The sequence below is a fragment of the Salmo salar genome, chromosome 14 (assembly GCF_965601325.2).
Source record: "Salmo salar chromosome 14, fSalSal1, whole genome shotgun sequence".
NCBI lineage: Eukaryota > Metazoa > Chordata > Actinopteri > Salmoniformes > Salmonidae > Salmo > Salmo salar.
In genome coordinates, this window is record NC_138304.1 from 16,588,136 (window position 1) to 16,608,988 (window position 20,853).

The following is a 20,853-nucleotide window of genomic DNA, read 5'->3' on the forward strand; positions in this document are numbered from 1 at the left end:
CCCCACCAATAACAAACTGTGGTCTCTTTATGTTCCGAGTCAGAATAAAGCCTATTGCTAATTCACTTCTTACACAAAGTGAGGAATCAAACATAAATTATGTGTCAAATCTCACTGGGCAAACGTTCTCTTATTGTTCTACAGCCATCCATTAGTGTTGGATTTGCATGGATTTAAGCACTATTACAATTATTTTCATATAATCTTCACGGAGCTCTGTCTCTAATGATTTTCTGTCCAAGGATAAAGAGAAGGATTTAGGTTATTCGGTAGAAGGAACTAAAGTCACATTTACTAAGTCTTACCATTATGTTCTGGCTATTTTCAGAGTGAAATCTTTCTCTTTTCAAGATACACAGTTTATTAGGTACACCCATTTAGCACCGTGTCGGACCCCCCTTTGCCTCCAGAACAGCTCTTCGGGGCATGGACACGTTGCTCAATTGATATCAAGGGACCTAATGTGTGCCACCAGCCTGTATCATTGACACCAGGCAGGATGGGGCCACGGACTCATGTTGCTTACGCCAAATCCTGACGGTGCCATCAGGATGACGCAACAGGAACCGGGATTCGTCAGACCAGGTGATGTTTTTCCATTCCTCAGTTGTCCAGTGTTGGTGAGCCACTGGAGCCGCTTCTTCTTGTTTTTAGCTGATAGGAGTGGAACCCGATGTGGTCGTCTGCTGCAATAGCCCATCCGTGACAAGGATCAACGAGTTGTGCATTCCGAGATGCCGTTCTGCGACCACTGTTGTACTGCGCCGTTATTTGCCCGTTTGTGACCTGCCTATTAGCTTGCACTATTATTGCCATTCTCCTTCGTCCTCTTATCAACTAGCTGTTTTTGCCAACAGGTCTGCAGCTGACTGGATGTTTCTTGTTTGTTGCACCATTCTCGGTAAACCCTAGACACTGTCATGCGTGAAAAGCCCCAGAGGCCGGCCGTTTCTGAGATACTGGAATCGGCGCGCCTGGCACCGACGATCATATCACGCTCAAAGTCACCGAGTCTATATATCTGTTTTTAACCGCATGCTTGATCTTGAGGTAGCCTCCTGTCAGAACAAATCATAATGAACTCCAGACTGGAGTGAGAGAATTCTCAATATTGTGTCCGTATAATGTCCCACGATCCATGTGTATATTCACAATAACTCACAAATAAAACCCTGATCTGTGAATATCTGAAACTATTTCACAAATAAAACCGTGATCTGTGAATATATTAAAATGTTTCACAAATGAAACCATGATCCATATATACAGTGACTTCAGAAAGTATTGACTTATTCCACATTTTGTTGTTACAGCCTTACTTCAAAATGGATTAAATCTTTTTTTTCTCACCAATCTACACACAATGCCCCATAACGACAAGGTGAAAATGTGTTTTAAGACATTTTTGCTCATTTATTGAAAATTAAATACAGAAATATCTTATTTACATAAGTATTCACACCCTCAGTCAATACTTTGTAGAAGCACCTTTGGTGGCAGTTACAGCTTTGAGTTGTCTTGTGTGTGTCTGTATCAGCTTTGCACATCTGGATTTGGGGATTTTCTACCATTCTTGCTTACAGATTTTCTCAACTCTGTTAAATTAAAGGGTGAACAGAAATCTTCAAGTCTTTCCACAGATTTTCAGCGGGATTCAAGTCTGGGCTTTGGCTGGGCCTCTCAAGGACTTTCACATTCTTGTTCTGAAGCCATTCCAGCATTGCTTTGGCTGTATGCTTGGGGTCATTGTCCTCTTGGAACATACATTTTCGCCTCAGTCTAAGGTCGTTTGCACTCTGAAGTAGATTCTCATCAATGTCTGCCAGGTTGGATGGGGAGCGTCGATGCACAGCTATTTTCAGGTCTCTCCAGAGATGTTCGATTGGGTTCAAGTCCGGGCTCTAGCTGGGCCACTCAAGGACATTCAGAGACTTGTCCCGAAGCCACTCCTGCGTTGTCTTGTCTGTGTGCTTAGGGTCATTGTCTTGTATGAAGATGAACCTTCGCCCCAGTCTGAGGTCCTGAGCGCTCTGGAGCAGGTTTTCATCAAGGATCTCGCTGTACTTTGCTCCGTTAATCTTTCTCTTGATTCTGACTAGTCTCCCAGTCCCTGCTGCTGAAAAACATCCCCACAGCATGATGCCTCCACCACCATCCTTCACAGTAGGCATAGTGCTAGGTTTCCTCCAGGCGTGAAGCTTGGCATTCAGGCCAAAGAATTCAATCTTGGTTTTATTAGACCAGAGCATCTTGTTTCTCATTGTCTGAGAGACTTTAAGTGCCTTTTGGCAAACTCCAAGTGGGCTGTCATGGGCCTTTAACTTAGGAATGGCTTCTGTCTGGCCCCTCTACCGTAAAGGCCTGATTGGTGGAGTGCTGCAGAGATGGTTATCCTTCTGGAAGGTTCTCCCATCTGCACAGAGGAACTCTGGAGCTCTGTCAGAGTGACCATCGGGGTCTTGGTCACCTCCCTGACCAAGGCCCTTCTCCACCAATTTTTCAGTTTGGCCAGGTGGCCAGCTCTAGGAAGAGTCTTGTTGTTGTTGTTGTTTTGCTCTGACATGCACTGTCAACTGTTGGTCCTTATATAGACAGGTGTGTGCCTTTCCAAATCATGATCAACCAATTGAATTTACCTCAGATGGACTCCAATCAAGTTGTAGAATCATCTCAAGGATGATCAATGGAAACAGGATGCACCTGAGCTAAATTTTGAGTCTCATAGCAAAGGGTCTGAATACTTATGTAAATAAGCTATTTCTGTCTTAGTTTTTTTATAAATTTGCAAAAATGTATAAAAACCTGTTTTTGCTTTGTCATTATGGGGTATTGTGTGTAGATTGATGAGCATTTAAAAAAAATATTGAATCAATTTTAGAATAAGGCTGCAACGTAACAAAATGTGGGAAAAGTGAAGGGGTCTGAATACTTTCGGAATGCACTGTAAAATAGACGCTATCCACACGCACACTTTGATGAGCAAATGCACATTGCAAATTTTAGGAATTTCTTAAAATTGGCTCACAAATCATTCACATTCGTTCAAAATGTGGTTTTGTTTGTGAGCTACTGTATGTTAAATATATTTATAGATCATGCATTTATTTGTGACTTATGGTTAATATATACAGTACCAGTCCAAAGTTTTGAAACTCTTACTCATTCAAGGGTCTTTATTTTTTACTATTTCTACATTGTAGAATAATAGTGAAGACATCAAAACTATGAAATAACACATATGGAATCATGTAGTCACCGAAACGAGTGTTAACAAATCAAAATATATTTTATATTTGAGATTCTTCAAAATAGCCACCCTTTGCCTTGATGACAGCTTTGCATACTCTTGGCATTCTCTCAACCAGAGGTAGTCACCTGTAATGCATTTCAATTAACAGGTGTGCTTTGTTAATAGTTAATTTGTGGAATTTCTTTCCTTCTTAATGCGTTTGAGCCAATCATTTGTGTTGTGACAAGGTAGGGGTGGTATATAGAAGATAGCTCTATTTGGTAAAAGACAAAGTCCATATTATGGCAAGAACAGCTCAAATAAACAAATACAAACGACAGTCCATCATTACTTTAACCTGTTGGGTCTAGGGGGCAGCATTTGCACGTCTGGATAAAAAAAATGTACCCGATTTAATCTGGTTACTAATCCTACCCAGTAACTAGAATATGCATATACTTATTATATATGGATAGAAAACACTCTAAAGTTTCCAAAACTGTTTGAATGGTGTCTGTGAGTATAACAGAACTCATTTGGCAGGCAAAACCCTGAGACATTTTCTGACAGGAAGTGGATACCTGATGTGTTGTATTGATTTTAAACCTATCCCATTGAAAAACACAGGGGTTTAGGAATATTTTGGCACTTCCTATTGCTTCCACTAGATGTCACCAGCCTTTACAAAGTGTTTTGAGTCTTCTGGAGGGAGATCTGACCGAACAAGAGCCATGGAACGGTGATGTCCCATTAGACACCTGGCGCGCTACTTCATGTTGGGTACCCTCGTTCCAATACGTTATAAAAGGCTATGCATTCGTCCACCTTGAATATTATTCATGTTCTGGTTAAAAAAGGCCCTAATGATTTATGCTATACAACGTTTGACATGTTTGAACGAACGGAAATATATTTTTTCCCCTCGTTCATGACGAGAAGTCCGGCTGGCTTACATCATGTGCTAACGAGACGGAGATTTTTGGACATAAATGATGAGCTTTTTTGAACAAAACTACATTCGTTATGGACCTGTGATACCTGGAAGTGACATCTGATGAAGAGAATCAAAGGTAATGGATTATTTACATAGTATTTTCGATTTTAGATCTCCCCAACATGACGTCTAGTCTGTATCGCAACGCGTATTTTTCTGGGCACAGTGCTCAGATTATTGCAAAGTGTGATTTCCCAGTAAGGTTATTTTTAAATCTGGCAAGTTGATTGCGTTCAAAAGATGTAAATCTATAATTCTTTAAATGACAATATAATATTTTACCAATGTTTTCTAATTTTAATTATTTAATTTGTGACGCTGACTTGACTGCCGGTTATTGGAGGGAAACGATTTCCTCAACATCAATGCCATAGTAAAACGCTGTTTTTGTATATAAATATGAACTTGATAGAACTAAAAATGCATGCATTGTCTAACATAATGTCCTAGGAGTGTCATCTGATGGAGATTGTAAAAGGTTAGTGTATCATTTTAGCTGGTTTTATGGTTTTGGTGACCCTGTCTTTGACTTGACAAAACATTACACACAACTCTTGTAAATGTACTGTCCTAACATACTCTAAATTTATGCTTTCGCCGTAAAACCTTTTTGAAATCGTAAAACGTGGTTAGATTAAGGAGATGTTTATCTTTCAAATGGTGTAACATAGTTGTATTTTTGAAAAATTTGAATTTTGACATTTATTTGGATTCAAATTTGCCGCTCTTGAAATGCACCTGCTGTTGATGGAGTGCACCACAGGTGGCACGCTAGCGTCCCAGCTAGCCCCAAGAGGTTTTTAAGACATGAAAAACAAAAAAACAAAAGCAGGGCATGCACGAATTTGCTTTTAGGAGGACACAACGAGAGGTTAAGTTCCGTTAACCTGTCTGGGCTAGGGGGCAGTATTTTCACGGCCGGATGAAAAATGTACCCAATTTCAACAGGTTACTACTCTAGCCCAGAAACTAGAATATGCATATTATTAGTAGACTTGGATAGAAAACACTCTGAAGTTTCTGAAACTGTTTGAATGGTGTCTGTAAGTATAACAGAACTCATATGGCAGGCAAAAACCAGAGAAAAATACAAGCAGGAAATTAAAATCTTGTGCCTGTACTTTTTTCAAGTCATTGCCAATGGAACACACAGTGACTAAGGATTTATTTTGCACTTCCTAAGGCTTACACTAGATGTCAACAGTCTTTAGAAAGTTGTTTGAGGCGTCTATGATGAACAGAGACCGAATGAGAAGGCTGGGAAGTTGGTAACCCAGGGAATGACATCACTTCATTGGCGCCTTCATGTGAGAAGGGACCTGTGTTCTAAAACGTTTTTCAAGACACAGGAACCGTCCGGTTGAAATATTACTGAATCTTTACGTTCTGAAGGCCCTAAAGATTGATGCTATACAACGTTTGACATGTTTGAACGATCGTAAATAGATTTTCATTTACTTTTTGTTGTCACATTTTCTGCGCAATTCCTACATTCGGAGTAGCTGAACTGAACGCGCGAACAACAAGGAGCTATTTGGACATAAATTATGAACTTTATCGAACAAAACCACATTTGTTGTGGACCTGGGATTCCTGGAAGTACCTTCTGATGAAGATTATTAAAGGTAATTAAATATTTCTAATGCTATTTATGCATTTAGATGACTCCAAAATGGCGGCTATCTGTATTGCGTAGTGTATTTTTCTCAGCACAGTACTCAGATTATTGCAAAGTGTGCTTTCCCAGTAAAGTTATTTTGAAATCTGTCAATGTGGTTGCATTCAGGAGATGTTAATCTATAATTCTTTGCATAACAGTTTAATATTTTATCAACGTTTATGACGAATATTTTTGTAAATTGTAATACTGATTCACCGGCAGTTTTGGGGGAAATACATTTTCTGAACGTCACGCGCCAATGTAAAATGCTGTTTTTGGATATAAATATGAACTTGATAGAAAAAAATGCATGTATTGTCTAACATAATGTCCTAGGAGTGTCATCTGATGAAGATTGTCAAAGGTTAGTGCATAATTTTAGCTGGTTTTCTGCTTTTGGTGACGCCTGTCCTTGCATTGAAAATGGCTGTGTGTAATTTTTTGTCTATGTACTGTCCTAACATAATCTAACTTTATGCTTTCACCGTAAAGCCTTTTTGAAATCGGATGACGTGGTTGGATTAAGGAGATGTTTATCTTTCAAATGGTGTAAAATAGTTGATTTTTTTGAGAAATTGAAATTATTAGATTTTTGCTATTTTGTTAAGCAATCCCGTTACCGGGATGAGAACGGGAAGGGGGTCCCCTGTCTGGGATAGGGGGCAGTATTTTCACGGCCGGATAAAAAAACGGACCCGATTTAAACTGGTTACTACTCTTGCCCAGAAACGAGAATATGCATATAGAAAAATTGGATTACCTTTGCTGTTCTTCGTCAGAATGCACTCCCAGGACTTCTACTTCAACAACAAATGTTGTTTTGGTTCCAAATAATCCATAGTTATATCCAAATACCGCCGTTTTTTTTCATGTGTTCAGGTAACTATCCGAAGGGTGACGCGCGAGCGCATTTCGTGACAAAAAAATTCAAAATATTCCATTACCGTACTTAGAAGTATGTCAAACGCTGTTTAAAATCAATTTTTATGCTATTTTTCTCGTAAAATAGCGATAATATTCCAACCGGGCAACGTTGTATTCATTCAAAGGCTGAAAGAAAAAAATTGAGAAGTCTCGTGACCGCGCATCTCCAGTCTCACTGTCTCCAGGCTGACCACTCACAAACAGAGCTGCTGTACTTTGCCCAGAGACAGCAGACACCCCATTTCACTTTCTGGCGGCTTTAGAGAGCCAATGGAAGCCTTAGAAAGTGTCACGTTACAGCACAGATGCTGTAATGTTGATAGAGATGCAGAAGGACAACAAATTGTCAGACAGGGCACTTTCTGTATGGAATCTTCTCAGGTTTTGGCCTGCCATATGAGTTCTGTTATACTCACAGACACTATTCAAACAGTTTTAGAAACTTTAGAGTGTTTTCCATCCAAATCTACTAATTATATGCATATTCTAGTTTCTGGGCAGAAGTAGTAACCAGATTAAATTGGGTACGTTTTTTATCCGGCCATGAAAATACTGCCCCCTATCCCAAAGAAGTTAATCACTTAAAATCACATTATTACACATCAATGATTTTATTCCTTGCTTGGACTAACTCATTCTTAACTCTTTTGTCTAACTGTGCAGTGTGTTGTCTTAAAATGTTTTGTCTTCCCAGTCAAATCCTGGCCTGCCCTGGTCAAGCCTCTGAACACCTCAACTCATGCCTCATGCCCTCATTCAATCACTGCTGTGATCCCTTTCCAACACTGTGTAAGTAGCCCTCTCATTCCCATTCCCATTCCCCATAATATTGTACTTTAAATGTCTTTATTAAATGCTTTAGGTTAAAATAATTAGTCTTTGACGATTTTTGAAACACACTTTGTCGTCTCCGTGCGTTCTGCGCCTATACCGTGGGTCTCCCATCCTCCTCAATTTTTCTAGTCACAAGCCTCCACTGGTATATATATATGTCACACACTGATCTGTTTCACCTGCCTTTGTGCTTGTCTCCACCCCCCTACATGTGTCACCCATCTTCCCCATTATCCCCAGTGTATTTATACCTGTGTTCTCTGTTTGTCTGTCACCAGTTTGTTTTGTTTCGCCAAGCCTACCAGCGGTTTTCCCATGCGCCTGTCTTTCTCTAGTTCCTGTTTTCTAGTTTTCCCAGTTTTGACCATTCTGCCTGCCCTGACCCTGAGCCTGCCTGCCGTTCTGTACCTTTCGGACTCTGCTCTGGATCACTGACCTCTGCCTGCCCTTGACCTGTGACTTTGCCTGCCCCCTGTTGTAGTAATAAACTTCTGTTACATCGAAACTTTTGGCATCTGGGTCTTCTCCTGAGCCTTGAGAATATATACATATACGGATCATGATTTTATTTGAAAAACATTTGAACACATTCACAGATCATGGTTTCATTTGAGAAACATTTTAATGTATTCACAGATCATGGTTTTATTTGTGAAATATTTGTATATATTCACAGATCATGATTTTATTTGTGAGTTATGGTGAATATTCATATGGATTGTGGGACATTATACAGATAAAGCATTGAGACTTTTCTCACTCCATGCGAGATGACCAGGCGTGTGTTTGTGCAAAGAACATTGTCCATATGATTTGTTTTTGCTGCCAGGATGACCTGAAATGCACAGCTTAGAAGATCAAAAAACATCACCAACTTCTTGGTCCAGCTAAACACTGACAAACTGTGGACCCCCAGGGTTTTTAGTAAAATAATGTTTTGTTTGTTTTTAGTCAAAAAGACCACTAGGAATTCAGCCAAAAAATGTGTTTAATTTTTATAGGAAATCTGTCCCCAAAATTCCCACAAAAAAATAAGAGACATATCTGATCATGTCTCAAAATGCAATGAAGGTATGAAATTATGTTATTTTCAAATACAATCTCCATTTGGGCTTAGTTGTGGACAAATTATTATTATCCAACACCTAAACATTCGTTTCCGACAAAAATCGGACTTTAGCTGAATCTAGTTGCCTACAGATGTAGCTGCCGGACACATGAACATTAACAAGATCCTGTGGCTCATGCTCATGGTTGGCGCGCACTGTCACTCATCATCGCTCAAGGCGGTAAGAAGTCTGCATGCCTATGGTTCCGTACATTTCACGCATTATCTCTCACGCCACGGAAGGAAAGTCTATACCATCCCACGCGCTCATGTTCCCAACCCGCTCCACACTCTTTTTCTATCATAGCGCTCACCCTCGCATGGACCTCTGAGCGGTGTAAAGACTGAGCTCGCCAGTTCACCTAACACAATGTTTTATGGATTATCTTCCATTGTAGTAGGGAGTAGCGAGAGATATATGTGGATGGAACGCGGAGCGAGGTGGAGTACTGGACGGGTTACAGCAGTAGCCTAAAAATCGGGTGGCTGGGGGTTCCATTCAACTGGGCTTTTCTGATGCCTTTGGATCTCGGGCTCAGTTCGCTTCACCTCTGTGACCATGCTTTACTTCCAGCTGGTGATCATGGCTGGGACTGTCATGTTGGCATACTACTTTGAGTACACCGACACTTTCAACGTGCACGTCCAAGGGTTTTTCTGCTATGACAATGCCTACACCAAGCCCTACCATGGACCCGAGGCGTCCAGCGCTGTACCTCCTGCCATACTTTACGCAGTGGTCTGCGGATTGCCGTTGCTTTTGGTGAGTTTTGGAAAATGGTCAAATATTTGGATAAGGAAGGCATAAACTAATGGACACACCAACTGCATAGGGTTGAACCACACAAATGTACAACTTTAGGTTACAACAGTAGCAGTTGAACAGGTCTCCATTGGGAAAGAGGTATTCAGACCTCAATGGTGCAATTTGTCTAGGTAAACATAAAATATTTGTTTTACTACATTGGTAATGAATCGACGGAAATGAGTCGTGCCAACCATATATCTTATTGATAAGACATACAATATATCCCCGTTGCTTTTACATGGCTGATACTGTGTAGCACCCGCTGTACTCTACCCTTTTGACAGTCCCCCTGGATGTTTTCAGGTGTTTCATTACATGTAACTTTCTACTGTGCAAAAACTGGTTGAATCAACGTTGTTTCCACGTCATTTCAACAACAACAAAAATATATGTGATTAAGTTGAATCAATGCGGAAAACTAACTGGATTTGCAAAAAGTGGTGCTGAGTTATTAGTGCTTTTTGAGGTCGGTTTGGTTCAATTATTTAAAAAATATATATAACGGTTTTCAATTTCGGTTTTGATCGTTTTTTTTAAACATTAAATGCACTATACATTTTGTGGGTTGAATGCTGTAACAACACAGTATACAACAATTAATAAAAGCCCCATGATGGTAGTGACTGCCCATTACTGCTTATCACTTATTAAACATAGTTTATTCACATGACATTACTTTAATAAAATATTTCAGTTATATACAAAGGTTAGAATGGTTCAGGGAACATAACCTAAAACTGGAAAATAACGAAATTATTTGAGGAACAAAACACAAACCGGAAGCGATCTATACTGTTCCGAAAGAGAAACATTATCTTTAAAGCATGGGAACCGCTTAAACGTTATTTAACGTTCCGTGCATTTTATCCCAGTCCCACAAAAATAGAAACAAAGAGCCTATGCAAAGCCCTCACTCTGTCACTCAGAAACGTATTCCAGCGTCTGCCTGCCAGGTGGAAATCTTGTGCCAGGGGGTGTGTAGGCTACATGCCCCTCCCCTCCGAAGCACACAGTAGGTTACTGTTGCCTGCTGATGACATTACAAGCGTGATTCTGAAATTAGGGAGAAATGTTTAAAAGAATGCATTCACTTTTTAATTGCTAGTTAAGGATACTGTAGTTATCACGTTTCATATTGAGTTTATTAACTACAAAAGGTAAGATGTGATTTTAGTTATTGTGCTGCACTCACAAGCTTGTTAGCTACAGTAGCTAGCTAGCTAAAATGCCCAGCGCTTCCAACGTTACACCAACTCGGAAGTTCAAAGACATTCAAAGTTCCTCCATAGAAGCCGCTCCTGCTTAGGTATATTCTGTGGGCCAAATTCAGATAATGCATGTAATCACAAAATGCCCAGCGCTTCAAGGCAAGCTTCCTCCATCCTCTCTCGCCCTCTCCTCTCCTCACCTACACAATTTCAGTTGCATCTTGCGCCCTACACTCTGACTGGCAGTGTGTTAATTTATCTTTCATTATGATTAAACCATGCTGTTACGGAAAAATGTATTAAGCTCTTAATGCTCCACAGCATACTGCTCTATCCACACTGATTGGTGAAGTAATTTAATGTTGAGCTAAATGTAAAAAAATATATTTAAAAAAGGAACAGAAAGGAATGATATAAACCGGTACTTTTTGGTTGTTCTAACCGGTTCAGAACTTTATTTTGCTGTCGGAACAGTGGAACAGAATGGAAAATATTATGGTTTTGTTCAGAACCAAACGATTGGTTCTATACACTGAACAAAAATATAAACGCAAGATGTAAGGTGTTGGTCCCATGTTTCATGAGCTGATATAAAAGATACCAGAAATTTTCCATACGCACAAAAATATTATTTATCTCATATTTTGTGCACAAATTTGTTTACATCCCTGTTAGCTTTTGCCAAGATAATCCATCCACCTGACAGCTGTGGCATATCAATAAGCTGATTAAACAGCATGATCATTACACAGGTGCACTTTGTGCTGGGGACAATAAAAGGCTACTCTAAAATGTGCAGTTTTGTCACACAACACAATGCCACAGATGTCTCAAGTTTTGAAGGAGCATGCAATTGGCATGCTGACTGCAGGAGAATTGAATATTAATTTCTCTACCATAAGCTGCCTCCAATGTCGTTTTAGAGAATTTGGCAGTACTTCCAACTGTTCTCACATCCGCAGACCACGTGTGTGGGCGAGAGGTTTGCTGATGTCAACATTGTGAACAGAGTGCCCCATGGTGGTGGTGGGGTTATGGTATGGGCAGGCATAAGCTATGGACAACAAACACAATTGCATTTTATGGCAATTTCAATGCACAGAGATACCGTGACGAGATCCTGAGGCCCATTGTTGTGCAATTCATCCGCTGCCATCACCTCGTGTTTCAGCATGATAATGCATGGCCCCAAGGATCTGTACACAATTCCTGCAAGCTGAAAATGTCCCAGTTCTTCCATGTTCTGCATAATCACAAGACATGTCACCCATTGAGCATGTTTGGGATGCTCTGGATCAACGTGTATGACAGCATGTTCCAGTTCCCGCCAATATCCAGTAACTTTGCACAGCCATTGAAGAGGAGTATGACAACATTTCACAGGCCACAATCAACAGCTTGATCAACTCTATGTGAAGGAGATGTGTCACGACGCCTGAGGCAAATGTTGGTCACACCAGATACTTACTGGTTTTCAGATACATGCCCCTGCTTTTTTTTAAGGTATCTGTGACCAACAGATGCATATCTGTATTCCCAGTCATGTGAAATCCATAGATTAGGGCCCAATTAATTTATTTCAATTTCCTGATTTCCTTATATGAACTGTAACTGAAATTGTTGCATGTTGCGTTTATATTTTATTTCAGATCATTTTGGTTCCAACTCCTGGTTGTGTACATTACATTTGTTTTATTTGATTACTTTATTATTTAATTCCACATCATCATCATCTCTCTAGAGCTGCTGCCAAAATCACTATTTTAGTAATTCTTCAAAGTAAATAAGGCATACTTTTATGACTGCTGAATACCAACTATCAATTACTTAGATAATGTATTTTCAAGTATAGATGCCTCATGAAGCAACCCCTCTCTATCACACATTCTTCTCTATCCTCTCCCTGTCTGGCCCACACTAACCTAATGTAGCAGGAATAAAAAAAACACACACTGGACAATGGATTATGTAGTTAATTACCATGTTTTCTGAGCTAAACAATGTCGAATTTTGGTCTTTTGGAAACTACAACTCCCTACTATATTGCACAGTTCAGGATTGATCTGATTTATCTCTAAAGAAACGGTGCAATGTGCGCATTGAGGTTACATAATAGAAACAAACGAAATGGAATTCAAATAATTGAGCCTAATTTATTTCAGTCAATTAGTTGTTTAAATAACAAAAAATAACCAACTTTTCAGTTAATCACTCAGCACTAGCAAAAAGTCATTAAAGTAAGGGCATTTCATCCTTTTTTTACCCAACTTTTTACCTAAATCCAATTACATGGTGAATTTTTTATTTTATTTCACGTTGAATTAACGTTAGTTGACAACTTAACCAAAGGTAAATCAAAATTAAACGTGTCAAGTGGGTAATTTTGCATATAAATATATGGATGTCTGTGCATCAAGTAGATGTCTGAAAGGAATAATGAAGTCACCATATGGCCAAATAGAACTACTAGGCATAATGTAACTTTTAATAATCATGCAGGTACTGCACTCTGCTATTTTTGGATTCTGGCTTATAAAACAGCTAGATGCATTGGGTAGCAAGGATAATAAGTATAATTATTTGCTATGGCCCATTTGCACTGCCATTTGCCAAACCTATCTGGTTTATTTGTGAAAAACACAGACAAACCCTGTCTATGAATTTATCCATATTCTTATACTTATCTCTTTGTATCTGTCAAGATATGGTCCATTTGTCAAGATGTGGTCATCTTTAGTGGTCCCCTGAGTCTGTTAGCTTACAGGGTCGTTCCATGTCATTTCAGCAAGCCATGACACCCACCATCTCAGATTGCTCTGAAATAGTTTCTGTAGTTAGAAACAGATAAAATTATCACTCCTGCAACATTATTTAGTTGAAATATAATTTGATCTCTGAGAAATTAAGCTAATTGATTGAAGAAAATGTAGTATATTTCAGAAGAACAGAATAGCATACTCGGAGTTGTCCTTATGTTAGGTCCAGATCTGGCTATGCCAAATGGCTGTGGGCTACACTAGTTCAGTTAGCAGACAAGATTGGCATTTTTTAATAGTATGAAGAATACAATTGAACAAAGCTGAATAAAATAGAAAGGATATTTTCTCCAAAGGATTTGAGGGAGTGTGCACATACAGCTATTCTGTGTTGAGCGGTTAACAAAGAAATATGTATTCCAGATGCTTAATTTAGTTATTAATATAACTTTAGTTTTTATACAAATGTTTTGATTTTTAATACCTTGTAAGGCTGCATGATACGACTCTAAAGATGAATCGAAAAAAGTCGCTTGAAGGCATCAGCTCTGCTTTGTTTTTTTGCGCAGGCTGTACACACTAGATCAGTCACTCATTCACAATTTGACAAGCACTTGATAATGCCTAGAATTTAACGGCGGCATCCCCTTTGTGTAGGCGTAATGCACCCTTAAAAAATCCATGCATTTTGCAGCCAGTGGCCTGTGTGCCCTTCTCCCTGAGTGCTGAGCGCTCCGAATTACCTCTCACTCTCATGACTCTCCATCACGGGATCGGGTCTTTCTCACAGGCTACAAGTGAAGACAGACACATTGGGGACGCAATTGCACGTGTCCTTATCCAATTCCCGAGTTGTAATTGAAGATATTGCAATGCGCACACGGTAGTAGGCTATAAGCGTGAATGTTCCATTATCACATTTTATGCTTTTATTATAAAAGCGCATTTTTATGGTGAAAATGATCTTCCCCAAACTTGAAACTCACATGCTGCTTATGTATGCCAGTTAGGTTCTGCACCACTTGTAAAGAGGATTAATGTGCTTAATTTTATGAAGTTATTTGGCCACTTTAGTTGTGATACAAACCTTATCAAAACATACAGGCCTATGGGCTAGGCTACATGAGGACTGATTCGAAAAAGTCACAAAAAAAGGCATTGTTTCTTATGCTGGGCATCATTCACAAGTGATAGGCTAATATTGTCACCCATCAGACTATTCTTGATTTAATCTTGTCTTTACATATACTAAATAATATATGTGTGAAATTTGTTTTGATTTAGAATGGACCATTATCATGCACCTGTATCGAAATAGGGGCAGCGGGAATAAAAGTAATCTATGCACTTAAATAGCGAATGGAGGATGTTTTTCACGTGGTTCAGTTAAACGAAGTTTAAATTAAAAAAATGTAAAAAACATTTTATGCCAGCCAGATAGGCTATACTTCTTTTGTAAATATAAGCAATGTGCTTGTCATTAGGAAAGTTAAGAAATACATATACAGTGAGGGAAAAAAGTATTTGATCCCCTGCTGATTTTGTACGTTTGCCCACTGACAAAGAAATGATCAGTCTATAATTTTAATGGTAGGTTTGTTTGAACAGTGAGAGACAGAATAACAACAAATCAATCCAGAAAAACGCATGTCAAAAATGTTATAAATTGATTTTCATTTTAATGAGGGAAATAAGTATTTGACCCCTCTCAATCAGAAAGATTTCTGGCTCCCAGGTGTCTTTTATACAGGTAACGAGCTGAGATTAGGAGCACACTCTTAAAGGGAGTGCTCCTAATCTCAGCTTGTTACCTGTATAAAAGACACCTGTCCACAGAAGCAATCAATCAATCAGATTCCAAACTCTCCACCATGGCCAAGACCAAAGAGCTCTCCAAGGATGTCAGGGACAAGAATGTAGACCTACACAAGGCTGGAATGGGCTACAAGACCATTGCCAAGCAGCTTGGTGAGAAGGTGACAACAGTTGGTGCGATTATTCGCAAATGGAAGAAACACAAAAGAACTGTCAATCTCCCTCGGCCTGGGGCTCCATGCAAGATCTCACCTCGGGGAGTTGCAATGATCATGAGAACGGTGAGAAATCAGCCCAGAACTACACGGGAGGATCTTGTCAATGATCTCAAGGCAGCTGGGACCATAGTCACCAAGAAAACAATTGGTAACACACTACGCCATGAAGGACTGAAATCCTGCAGCGCCCGCAAGGTCCCCCTGCTCAAGAAAGCACATATACATGCCCGTCTGAAGTTTGCCAATGAACATCTGAATGATTCAGAGGACAACTGGGTGAAAGTGTTGTGGTCAGATGAGACCAAAATGGAGCTCTTTGGCATCAACTCAACTCGCCGTGTTTGTAGGAGGAGGAATGCTGCCTATTACCCCAAGAACACCATCCCCACTGTCAAACATGGAGGTGGAAACATTATGCTTTAGGGGTGTTTTTCTGCTAAGGGGACAGGACAACTTCACCGCATCAAAGGGATGATGGACGGGGCCATGTACTGTCAAATCTTGGGTGAGAACCTCCTTCCCTCAGCCAGGGCATTGAAAATGGTTCGTGGATGGGTATTCCAGCATGACAATGACCCAAAACACATGGCCAAGGCAACAAATGAGTGGCTCAAGAAGAAGCACATTAAGGTCCTGGAGTGGCCTAGCCAGTCTCCAGACCTTAATCCCATAGAAAATCTGTGGAGGGAGATAAAGGTTTTAGTTGCCAAACGTCAGCCTCGAAACCTTAATGACTTGGAGAAGATCTGCAAAGAGGAGTGGGACAAAATCCCTCCTGAGATGTGTGCAAACCTGGTGGCCAACTACAAGAAACGTCTGAACTCTGTGATTGCCAACAAGGTTTTGCCAACAAGGTTTTTGCAACAAGTAGTAAGTCATGTTTTGCAGAGGGGTCAAATACTTATTTCCCTCATTAAAATGCAAATCAATTATAACATTTTTGACATACGTTTTTCTGGATTTTTTTCTTGTTATTCTGTCTCTCACTGTTCAAATAAACCTACCATTAAAATTATAGACTGATCATTTCTTTGTCAGTGGGCAAACGTACAAAATCAGCAGGGGATCAAATACTTTTTCCCCTCACAGTAGTAGGCCTAGCCTAGAAAGCTGATGGGATCCTCCTCTTTTTTTTTCTCGTGCATTTACATAGGCTGTAGAAATGTTGCTCAATATGAGCTCATGGGCTCTCATGAAGTGTTTGATTCAATTTTATAGTACATTTGCATTAATGTCAGAGTGATTACAGGGACAATAGTGCCGAGTACCAGGCAGTTAACAAGTTTGGTAGGCTACTAACGACCAGCATCAGAGCTTGGATATCAAGTCAACTTTGAATAAGATCGTAATTGAAACTGTACAGCCTACCTGTGCTGGAGTACATCTGCAAAAGGGTGCTGGCAGGCTTAAATAAGGAAATTAAAATCAATTGCAAGTTGTTGATCTTTTTGTTTGCTTTCACAATTTACCGTAAGTTGTAAAAAACTAGTTCTTAAGTAGATTTCTGACCAGATACGTTTTTACTTTTAGATGAGTAGTTTCTAAAGAGGGTTACCTTTACTTGAGTAAATTACAATCTAAGTAAGATACTTTTACTTAAGGTCAAACGTAATATCAGAACTCTAACTTTGTGATAGACTGAGTCAGGGCAGGCTTTGGGTCAGTCCTTACCTCATCTCCCCCTCTCCCAAACTGAGTCTGACTACCCTGCACCTCTGTGCCGTTAAGCACTTCTATCCAACTGTCTCATTACTGTCACTCATCTCGCAAACCGCTCCTCCAGACCCATCCATTCCCCCAGAGTTGTTACCTTTGAGAAGGAAGGGGAGAGATTTTTTTTTGATCCATACCAATATAGGATTAGTTTTTATTGCAAATAGATAGGGAACAGCGAAGAGGTTCATAAAAAATTAAGCTTTTACTCAACTGCACTGAGATCTGAGCTTTGGACAAATTTACAGAGGTAGAGAGCTAGATTAAAAAGCATGATTCAACACCTCAATATGTAGTATTGCAGATTTGAACTAGCTAGCGAGAGCAAGCCATGGCTTGTCGAGTGGTCACCTTTCTTTGGGCCATGAAGTACTGCCATGGTTTTGGTCGGCTACTGATTGTCAGTAGCTATGGTCTTACGTATTGTTGTGAACTCGAGTCCTTTTCAACCCGGCACCTAAAGACTTTTGTCTAAGGACCTTTGAATTGAGTGCACCAGTCCTTGACTCTGTGGGTTCCTATCCTGGGTGGGCAGCGATGGATGTTACATCATTAGATGGGACAGTCCAACTCCCGAATCCTAGGCAGACGAGAATCAGTAATGGTTGAAGCCTGGCACAGTCCAACCCCCGAATCCTTGACAGATGAGTCAGAAACATCCACTGAAGAGTGTCTCACCCCTATCCTTCCCCTAGACTTCCCCGGTCATCCCTTATGGCCCTATGTAATGTTGAGGGGGAATTTATGATGAGCGGATATTGACGGACCCAGCTATCAATAAAACAGTAGCAGCATGACCATTGAGACGCATTTCTCCACACCATAACTTGATCAATGAAAGGTTGGCCTTGCCTGATACCAAGGCCTCTTAGATTCCCTCTCCCAATCACTATTATTATCTGCTATGTTCTGGGGAATTGTGTTCGATAATGGGCTAGGATGGATGAGACTACTAACAGGTCATAATCTCACACTCCACTAGACACGTAATGGTAGCCATTATTATCATACCTCTCCAGAAGCTGTTCAGGGGTGCACTGAAAAGCGAACAAATTCTCTCCTGCACCCTGAGGGTTATGGTGGTGTACATCCATTTACTTAAATTGACAATGGCTAAGGGTGCTAGCTTTGCTGCGAGGTTGCTAACTTACAAAGAGAGTCTTACAAAGAGAGTATAGAAACGAGGACAGGAATCAGGCCTCATTTGTGAACGTGTTATAAACACAAACACATGTAATACATAGATTATACATGTTCTGAGCTATAAAGGGTATTTCTTTGGTATTTTAGGGGATGGTGCTCCTTGAACTGAAGTCTCACAACATGAGGGTGACGAGCCGTTGTAAACATTGACTTTACGATCAAACAGTTTTTGATTCATAACCACAAGTCCTCACTACTCTGTCTTGTCCTGACCCACAGCAGTAACTCACAGCTGTAAGAAATAAACCCAGCAGGAGAAATCGATGTGTGTGTGGAGAGCTGTCTCCGCGCACACACACACACACACACACACACACACACACACACACACACACACACACACACACACACACACACACACAGCCATACATGCAGGCTGACACACTGACAATTCAGACAAGGACTACTCAAGCTGAATCAAAGGAGATGACCCAGTTATCCACTGTGCCATCTGTCTGTCTGTCTGTCTGTCTTAACAAAGGAGTTATGAGACTGTAAAATTGGAACTAGAGAAGCATATTTGGTTGTTGGAGAGAATATAGTTGAAAGCGGCAATCTGCAATTGCTGCATACATTTGTGGACTTATAAATGAATGATGTGTACCCATTGATTCATGAAGAATACAACTTATTAATAGCTCATGAGCTTAGTTCAACTCTCACAAGCTTAGTTCAACTGTTCAATATAAGCTTGTTTTACTCCGTTGTTTGTAAACAATGTACACTGAACAAAAATATAAACGCATGATATAAAGTGTTGGTCCCATGTTTCATGAGCTGAAATACAGTGGTGGAAAAAGTACCCAATTGTCATACTTGAGTAAAAATTTAGATACCTTAATAGAAAGTTACCCAGTAAAATCACCCAGTAAAATACTATTTTTTGAGTAAAAGTCTAAAAGTATTTGGTCATAAATACACTTAAGTATTAAAAGTAAATGTAATTGCTAAAATATACTTAAGTATCAAAAGTAAAAGTATACATCATTTCAAATTCCTTCTTTTAAGCAAAGCAGACATCATTTTGTAATTTTTTTTAATGTATGGATAGCCAGGGGCACACTCCAACACTGTTTAGTGAGTCCGCTGGATCAGAGGCAGAAAGGATGACCATGTGTTGTCTTGATAAGTGTGTGAATTGGTCAATTGTTCTGTCCTGCTAAGCATTCAAAATGTAACGAGTACTTTTGGTGTCAGGTGAAATGTATGCAGTAAAAATTACATTATATTCTTTAGGAATGTAGTGAAGTAGAAAAGTTGAAAAATATAAATAGTAAAGTACAGATATCCCAAAAAACGACTTAAGTAGTACTTTAAAGCATTTTTACTTCAGTACTTTACACCACTGCTGAAATAAAAGATCCCAGAAATTTTCCATACACCCAAAAATCGTATTTTTCTAAAATTTTGTGCACAAATTTGTTTACATCCCTGTAAGTGAGTATTTCTCCTTTGCCAAGATAGGTGTGGTATATTGTTATCGTTATCTATTTCTATGTGGTTATCTAGTTTTCTATTTCTATGTTGGGGTTTTGGCAACGACCTCCAATTAGAGGCAGCTGGTTGTCGTTGCCTCTAATTGGAGGTCATATTTAAGTGGGTTAGTTTTCTCTTGTGTTTGTGGGTGGTTGTTTCCGGTATAGTCTGTGCACCTTACTGGACTGTTTTCGTCGTTTGTTTTGTTTAAGTGGTTTTCTTTAATAAATTAAAGAAGATGATCAATATACTTGCTGCATTTTGGTCCACTCCTTACGACGCCCATGACAATATCTCTCTCTCTCTATATATATATATATGCAAACTGTATACAGTTTGTATAGTAGTGTGTATTACTATATTTAGTAGCCTCAAGCATCCTGACATATACTGTACCTCTCCCCAACTCATCAACCAATATATTGGTTGCAATCACTTTGCTCTCATTGTAGCCTTGATAGAACCAGGAAAATCTCAGGGCCCTCCAAACCATTGTAATGATCATTATTGAGTAGTGATTTGACATCCATCATCCACAAAGTGAAAAAGTCAATGCCTGCTATTTAATTATTGTCATGGTATTATTTATTTTCATAGCATAACATGTATAGCATCATGGGAAGGGACACATTAGCTCTACACATTGTGCACTGCTTTTGACTTCATCAGGACATCAGTCTCTCTCCATGTCCAGTAGAGTATGTCCACATTGATTAAAACACACATGAACACACCCATGCATCTACGCAATCATTTGGACACACACACACACACACACACACACACACACACACACACACACACACACACCCACACACACACACACACACACACACACACACACACACACACACACACACACACACACACACAACTTCCCCTTGGTTGTTGGACAACAATTCTCTTT

General features: G+C 39.7%; 1 protein-coding gene across 1 annotated transcript in view; it reads left to right on the forward strand.

The window, feature by feature from the left end:
- Window positions 1-8,927: 8,927 nt before the first annotated feature.
- The window catches only part of LOC106568899 (phospholipid phosphatase-related protein type 5), a 72,007-nt gene continuing 60,081 nt past the window's right edge, over window positions 8,928-20,853 (forward strand). The window contains exon 1 of the mRNA XM_014139688.3: window positions 8,928-9,512. Coding sequence (XP_013995163.1) covers window positions 9,309-9,512 — 204 coding nt within the window. The 5' untranslated portion in view covers window positions 8,928-9,308. The remainder of the gene's footprint in view (window positions 9,513-20,853) is intronic.